The 8477-nt window shown below is 44.9% G+C and overlaps 1 protein-coding gene across 1 annotated transcript; it reads right to left on the reverse strand.

The window, feature by feature from the left end:
- Positions 1 to 1779: 1779 nt before the first annotated feature.
- On the reverse strand, positions 1780 to 5842 carry LOC112264677 (thioredoxin-interacting protein). The gene is made up of 6 exons (XM_024441445.2): positions 5350 to 5842; positions 4735 to 4810; positions 4491 to 4638; positions 3665 to 4024; positions 3066 to 3368; positions 1780 to 2954 (listed from the first exon to the last, which is right to left on the reverse strand). Exons 1-6 carry the CDS (start codon positions 5603 to 5605, stop codon positions 2907 to 2909), a joined length of 1191 nt encoding a protein of 396 aa, XP_024297213.1. The 5' UTR covers positions 5606 to 5842; the 3' UTR covers positions 1780 to 2906.
- Between the last annotated feature and the right edge of the window lie 2635 nt (positions 5843 to 8477).

Here is an 8477-nt window from a genome sequence, read left to right on the forward strand (position 1 = left end):
ACGATATCTTAACCGCCATCGATAAGAAACATTACTGTGCAGCCGTATTCATTGATCTGGCCAAGGCTTTCGACTCTGTCAATCACCACATCCTCATCGGCAGACTCGACAGCCTTGGTTTCTCAAATGATTGCCTCGCCTGGTTCACCAACTACTTCTCTGATAGAGTTCAGTGTGTCAAATCGGAGGGTCTGCTGTCCGGACCTCTGGCAGTCTCTATGGGGGTGCCACAGGGTTCAATTCTTGGACCGACTCTCTTCTCTGTATACATCAATGAGGTCGCTCTTGCCGCTGGTGAGTCTCTGATCCACCTCTACGCAGACAACACCATTCTGTATACTTCCGGCCCTTCTTTGGACACTGTGTTAACAACCCTCCAGGCAAGCTTCAATGCCATACAACTCTCCTTCCGTGGCCTCCAATTGCTCTTAAATACAAGTAAAACTAAATGCATGCTCTTCAACCGATCGCTACCTGCACCTACCCGCCTGTCCAACATCACTACTCTGGACGGCTCTGACTTAGAATACGTGGACAACTACAAATACTTAGGTGTCTGGTTAGACTGTAAACTCTCCTTCCAGACCCATATCAAACATCTCCAATCCAAAGTTAAATCTAGAATTGGCTTCCTATTTCGCAACAAAGCATCCTTCACTCATGCTGCCAAACATACCCTTGTAAAACTGACCATCCTACCAATCCTCGACTTTGGCGATGTCATTTACAAAATAGCCTCCAATACCCTACTCAACAAATTGGATGCAGTCTATCACAGTGCAATCCGTTTTGTCACCAAAGCCCCATATACTACCCACCATTGCGACCTGTACGCTCTCGTTGGCTGGCCCTCGCTTCATACTCGTCGCCAAACCCACTGGCTCCATGTCATCTACAAGACCCTGCTAGGTAAAGTCCCCCTTATCTCAGCTCGCTGGTCACCATAGCATCTCCCACCTGTAGCACACGCTCCAGCAGGTATATCTCTCTAGTCACCCCCAAAACCAGTTCTTTCTTTGGCCGCCTCTCCTTCCAGTTCTCTGCTGCCAATGACTGGAACGAACTACAAAAATCTCTGAAACTGGAAACACTTATCTCCCTCACTAGCTTTAAGCACCAACTGTCAGAGCAGCTCACAGATTACTGCACCTGTACATAGCCCACCTATAATTTAGCCCAAACAACTACCTCTTTCCCAACTGTATTTAATTTTAATTTATTTATTTTGCTCCTTTGCACCCCATTATTTTTATTTCTACTTTGCACATTCTTCCATTGCAAAACTACCATTCCAGTGTTTTACTTGCTATATTGTATTTACTTTGCCACCATGGCCTTTTTTGCCTACCTCCCTTCTCACCTCATTTGCTCACATTGTATATAGACTTGTTTATACTGTATTATTGACTGTGTTTGTTTTACTCCATGTGTAAATCTGTGTCGTTGTCTGTCGAACTGCTTTGCTTTATCTTGGCCAGGTCGCAATTGTAAATGAGAACTTGTTCTCAACTTGCCTACCTGGTTAAATGAAGGTAAAATAAAAAAAATAAAAATCAGCTATAATGAATTAACAATAGGGGGGGGGGGGTTAAGGGTCACATCCTGTGCAAGGCATTAGGGCTCTACTCAATCTTTAGTTCTGAGCCTTTAGTTCTGATAGTCCCAACATTATGTTCATACTGACACAATAGTAGTTTGTGATAAAATGTGCCCAACTGTGGCTTGGCACTATTATTGCTTGGCTATACCGGCTAATGATTGTCATCATGTACCACATGATTTAGTGCAACTTTTTATTTATAGAAAACAGTCTCATACAAAAAAAATGTCCATTTACAATATGCACAAAATATAAAAGATGCATTGCATTCTCAGAGATCAATTTTACAACATTTATTCAGCTTAGGCATCCCACAGTGAAACGCTTTCTAAGAAACCCAAATATAGTCAATATTATTTTCACACATGGTGCATTTCCTCAATGTCTTATGCACAAAATACACCCGTTTGTCTTGTGATTCAGCCCTCATTTGAAATACAAAACTATTTGAGCCCTTGCTGTTGTGATACAACAATATATCAGTGGTTGAGTTGGAGACACACCCAACAAAACACAGGAGAAACAAATCTAAACCATGAGATCTCCTGTAGGAGGAGGTCAGAGCAATATGCATCCATAAGAAAATTGAATACCATAGAAGACACTGGTACAGAATATAGGACTCTGCATGATTGTCCTTGGGAAGATAGTCAACATGTCCTAACACAACATTGCTTGCTTTTATTTTAGAAAAAATAAAATTGGGAAAAAAAATATGCTTCCTCAGATGAAATCCCACATTTGTGAAATACAGGAATTATATGGAATGACGAAACACCATGAAGAACACACCCAACAAGCAAAGAGCTTATTCATAATCAGTCAGGGACTTGTCAACAAATGCTTGGCCCCAGTGGGAAACTCATGGAGATCACATGGTTTATAAAGGACTATAAGAACCCTCTTAATTTCTTAACATTCATCTCTTATGTATTCAGAACATACTAAGAACATTGAGGGTATTGGAAGGAGCAGCTTATTCACACCAAGACGTTGCAAACCATGAAGTCTGCAGTGTCATGCTCAGGTGCAAAAACCTGAACAGCAACAGTCCAGGAGGAAACAGAACCAGATCCGCTTAGGTGGTGCTGCAAAGATGGCCGACAGCGCCAGCACAAGAAAGGCCTCTTGCCTCGTGACCTTCACATCCTCTTCTTTTCGCGATGCAGGACCGGCTCCGATACACCACATCACTTCCCAAAGTCCGTCCAACACTAGTTTGGATATTCTGCTCCTTTTCAAGTGAGCTAAGTGCCAGAAGTGGCCCTTGTACAGTGGACCAGAGTTCTGGAAGCGCTGAGGTATTTCAGCAGACCTGCAGCATGCGAGTGTTGCCATTGAACTCCTCATCAACCTGAAACCGGCGAGAGACACTTGTGTTAGATCACCTGCTCATCAATTCAATCACAACGAACTAGTACCATCATGGAGATAGTTTATCTGCATTTATTTTCAAGACACTCACCTCAGAGTAGGCAGGCAGAGGTGGAAACTGGAAGGCTGAGGAGTGCATGAAGATGGGGCTGTCGTCGCCGTCGTAGTCATTCAGCAGGGGTGTGAGGGGCTGATCCAGGCGGCAGTCGCGGGTGACATCGCAGTAGCTGGGGGGAGCAGAGGGCATGCGAAGGGACACCCAGCTGGCTGAGGCATTGCTGACCGAGCCGTCTGTGCTGCTCACGCTGTTGGTGCGGCTGCCCAGGCCGGCTGTGCCGATGACCAGCGGCAGCTCCAGGATCAGCTTCTCGCTGCCTGGGATGTGCATGTAGATCTGGAGGAGAGGATAACGGTTAGAAACCAGACTTGCTGAGTGGCCATTTCAAAAGGCTGCATGGCTAACTAGTGCGGACACTTGGCTCATCCTCTTACCTAATTGAAGTGGTGTCGGATTTAGAGTAATGAACATACTATTATAAGCACGTCTATGATAATAGCGACGAGTTAGTTTGAAGGTTGATAAACACTTCATTTCACCAATGAAAGGCCATTGCTACTAGAAATGGCTGCTTACCACAAACCCATTAGCACTATCCTATTATGCTAATTTGAGGGGATCAAGATGCTCACCATGAGGGCGTACTCCACACGGATGATGTTGCAGCCCAGCATGGAGGGCTTGATCTTGGGCACACGGATGGTCTTGCCTTGCCAGGCGTCGCACATACCGGAGATGATGTGGTTGCCACGCACAGAGGAGAGCTTCTGACGGAAGACCTTTGTCCTGCCATTGGCCTGGTAGGTATGCTTGGAGATGATGGCTGCCTTGGGCACCACAATACGTGAGCAGGTGTTCTCAAACTTGGCACAGATGCAGATGTCTTCGCCCTCACAGAACCCCTTGCGATCGATCTTGGCGTTGAGGGACACCTGGCCGTCGGGAATGAACATGCAGGTGACCTTCTTCTCCTTCATGCCACCTGTAGGTGACTGAGAGGGAGAGAAAGAAACTGGTTACACATGGGCTCACTTTAACAGATGTTTAACCATGCTTTTGAGATCTCTAATTCAATACATATATTCCTTCATGTTCACAAATGCCAAGTTTTCTAAATTGTTTAAAGACTTCTAGGACCTATGACTTGAATTGCATGAGGTCAAATCTGTCCATGCTTTACAAGGAAGACTGCTGAGCAGGATGAGGCACAGGTGCCCAACCTGAAGCATCACATCTGGGCATGTCACAACTGTAATTCTAAAGGCTGGTTGAAGTTAACACTCAAGGGAAACACCTGATACAGACTGCTCACTCTTAATGCTTTCAGATTGTCATCTGTGTATCAGCAATACCATTAAAAGGTGAGTTTCCACAGAGTTCAGGTGGCTAGTTGGCTTGCACCTCAGCTATTTTTACTTTTGCAGTTCAGGCTTTGTGATAAGTGAGAGATGAACTCACCAGCAGATCTGGGGTGTTCACATCCAGGGGCTCCTCCACCTCAAAGTGCTTCTTGCACTCCAGGGCAGGCTGGGCAGGCCTCTCCATCAAGGCCTTGACAAAGTACTGGACATAGCCAAACTTGCCCTTGTAGGAAGACACAATCTGCCTGTGGGGAAACAAAAAGATAAGGCAGAGCCACATATAGAGGAAGCTTTATATTGTATTGACTTACTAAAATACAGGCCAATGCAAAGAGACTTACCCTTGCTGGGGGAGCTCAAATCCAAACATATACTCGTACTTGTTGCCAGGTCTTAGGACAACTGATCCATCATGATCTGAAATTGTTAATAAAGTGTTTTAATAAATGGTGATTTGCCTGATTAGTCGAAACGGCAAGATACAAGTTTGCTTTAAAAAAAAAAAAAGTTAGAATCAGCTATGTTCATTTCTAAAGCCTAGTGTTGGAGGTTTGCCAAGAACACCATGCTACCCTCAGCCTAGTACTGTGGAACATAGATGTTTTTGACACCTCAGAATGGGATTCCCTGTATACACTCCACATATACTGCTCAGCCACTGCTGCCAGCAGCTTTTGCATAGGCCAGTCATTCATTCCATCGAATTAAACTCTGAAGTCAATGACTACTGAAGTAGGAGACACTCAGTTTAAAAAACAGCTCATAACTGCTAGGTAAACTTGATACTTCACAGGAATCTGTAATTCGAACCTTACAGCGACAGTCACATTTGAAATGCATGTAATAATCACAAACTGATCTTCGTCTACTATGCGTATCTACATGGCTAACGTTTACACTTGAAAATAAGTTATTCATCATATTGATTTTACGGAATAATTCAATGAGGATCTTACCAGCTGGGTGGTCAACAAGCTGAACAACTTCTTCGTATCTCAAGTACTCATTCTGCTCTCTGCATTTCTGCTTTCCTTTGGCATATTCCACTTTGGCGCATCCAACTCCGAGTACCCTCATAGCCGAGACTCTGGTCACCTCCGCTACTTCCACCACGATCCTCCCGGCTACTTTGTCTCCACTGCAGTAGAAAGCCTTGCTAGCATCGCTGAAAATGACCTCGAAAGTCTTCACTCTCTTCGGCATAGCAACCATGTTTGCTATTTAGTCGATATCCAAGTCTAATAGTTACACTGCAAGAAGTTCAGAGTTATTCCAACTCCAAATCAATGTTTTGTTGTTCAATAAGACGGTCAATATAATTAATTGATTGATTTGAGGTTTAATGAACTACGACTGTGAAGCAGCGCAAAAATATTGCTTTGGTGTAAGCCTATCCACAAGTATCTCCAGCCTACTGTCAAGTTAACTTTAGGAGCTACAAACAAAGGAGGAAGGCGCAGCTTTTATATGAGGAGGCCAGCCAGTGATTCACCAGCGTTGTTGATCACTTCAGCTGAGCATGTGGAAGCAGAATGCACAGCATGGCTCAGCGCATGAACATCGATGTTTGTGTCGTCTGCAACCAATCAGCGCCCGGGAACGGCGCGTGGACACCTCGTGGCTGAGAGGATAGAGCGAGTGCTCAGCAGCTGTCACAGAGGAAGGGCTTATGGAGGAGTGGCTAGATTCTTGTTTGTAGCTTTTTACAGTCTGTGGTCTTTTGGAGAGCGAAATTAACTTCACAAGCCTGGTACAGGAAGGATAACTCTTAAATATATTAATTAGTATAGGGTTTTTTAACAGCCCCGTCGAGGTACATTTTGTTCAGATTTGACCCTCCTGGGAGTGGATAAAGAAGTGTCATGGCACTACAAACTACACTGAGTGTACAAACAATTAGGAACACCTGCTCTTTCCATGACATAGACCAGTGGTTCCCATCTTTTTTCAGTTATTGTACCACCAGCGGAATTCTGCTCTGCCCAGAGTTCCCCTGAAGTATCCCCTCATGTGCATTTTACCAGTAGGCCTATGGTCTCATAGGTCTTCTCAAGTACGCCCTGTGGATAGGCTAAGTAACCCAAGGTACCCCTGGTTGGGAAACATTGACATAGACTGACCAAGTGAAGGCTATGATCCCTTATTGATGTCACCTGTTATTAAATCCACTTCAAGCAGTGTAGATGAATGGAGGAGAGAGGTTAAAGATGGATTTTTAAGCCTTGAGAGGAAACAAAATCAAATATTATAGGTCGCATACACGTTTAGCATTAGTTATTAAGGGTGTTGTGAAATGCTTGTGTTCCTAGCTCCAACATGTGGACATGTGGACAACTGCTCGTCAAACATATCATTCCAAAATGATGGGCATTACTATGGAGTTGGCCTCTCCTTTGCTGCTATAACAGCCTCCACTAGATATTGGAACTTTGCTACTGGGACTTGCTTCCATTCAGCCACAAAGAGCATTACGCCTCGATCACACCGAAAGTGTCATTGCATGTTGGTACACCAGAAGTGTTTTCATTTTCATTGGAACGCTGTGTTTGCATTGCAGCCATGCTTTGCAGAGGCAGTTGCAGTGCGTTCTTTGTGGTGCATGCATTGGATTTATCGAACGTATGTATCAAACTGTATGTGTAGACTGCTTGACAGAAATGGTAGCAGAAGGTGAATGTTGAACTTTTGTTGCACACATGTCCAGATGATGCTGCAAACCATTTTGCGCAATGACGCTGTCGGTGTGATCGAGGTGTTTGTGAGGTCGGGCACTGATGTTGGGCAATTAGGACTGGCTCGCAGTACGGGTTCCAATTCACCCCAAAGGTGTTCGATGGGGTTGAGGTCAGGGCTCTGTGCAGGCCAGTCAAGTTCTTCCACACCGATCTCAACCACCCGTGTCTGTATGGACCTCACTTTGTTCACAAGGGGCATTGTTATGCTGAAACAGGAAAGGGCCTTCCCCAAACTGTTGCCACAAAGTAGGAAGCACAGAATTGTCTAGAATGTCATTGTATGCTGTAGTGTTAAGATTTCCCTTCACTGGAGCTAAGGGGCCTAGCCCGAACCGTGAAAAACAGCCACAGACCATTATTCCTCCTCCACCAAACTTTACAGTTGGCACTATGCATTCAGGCAGGGAGCGTTCTCCTGGCATCCACCAAGCCCAGGTTCGTCAGTCAGACTGCCAGTTGGTGAAGCATGATTCATCACTCCAGAGAATGTGTTTCTGCTGCTCCAGAGTCCAACGGTGGCAAGCTTTACACCACTCCATCCAATGCTTGGCATTGTGATCTTAGGCTTGTGTGCGGCTGCTGGCCATGGAAACCCATTTCATGAAGCTCTCGACGAACAGTTCTTGTGCTGACATTGCTTCCAGAGGCAGTTTGAAACACAGTGGTGAATGTTGCAACTGAGGACAGATGATCTTTACGCACTACTCTCTTCAGCACTAAATGGTCCTGTTCTGTGAGCTTGTGTGGCCTACCACTTTGCGGCTGAGCCGTTGTTGCTCCTAGACGTTTCCACTTCACAATAACAGCACTTACAGTTGACCAGGGCAGCTCTAGCAGGGCAGAAGTTGGACTTGTTGGAAAGATGGCATCCTATGAAGGTGCTACGTTGAAAGTCAATGAGCTCTTCAGTTAGGCCATTCTAGTGCCAATGTTTGTCTATGGAGATTGCATGGCGGTGTGCTCGAATTTATACACCTGTCAACAACGGGTGTGGCTGAAATAGCCGAATCCACTAATTTCAAGGGATGTCCACATACTTTTGTATATAAAGTCTATGTACATCAATAGTTGAATTGAATAGCCTTGACTAGAGTACACTATATACATCTGAAATAGGTAAAACAGTAAGTAAACATTATTAAAGTGACCAGTGTTCCATGTCTACTGTATGTACATAGGGCAGCAGCCTCTAAGGTACATGGATGAGTAACTTGGTGGTAGCCAGCTAGTGACAGTCACTAAGTTCAGGAAAGGGGACTGGGTGAAGGCTGGCTAGTGATGGCTATTTAACAGTCTGATGGCCTTGAGATTGAAGCTGTTTTTCAGTCTCTCGGCCCCAGCTTTGATGC

Source organism: Oncorhynchus tshawytscha, linkage group LG13 (assembly GCF_018296145.1).
Source record: "Oncorhynchus tshawytscha isolate Ot180627B linkage group LG13, Otsh_v2.0, whole genome shotgun sequence".
Classification (NCBI taxonomy): domain Eukaryota; kingdom Metazoa; phylum Chordata; class Actinopteri; order Salmoniformes; family Salmonidae; genus Oncorhynchus; species Oncorhynchus tshawytscha.

Coding starts and splice junctions, on each gene's coding strand:
- LOC112264677 (XM_024441445.2), bottom strand. CDS start 5,605: ATGGTTGCTATGCCGAAGAGAGTGAAGACTTTCGAGGTCATTTTCAGC. Junction 4,025..4,490: donor TGAACACCCCAGATCTGCTG/GTGAGTTCATCT, acceptor TCTCCCTCTCAG/TCACCTACAGGTGGCATGAA. Junction 2,955..3,065: donor CTCTGCCTGCCTACTCTGAG/GTGAGTGTCTTG, acceptor CGCCGGTTTCAG/GTTGATGAGGAGTTCAATGG.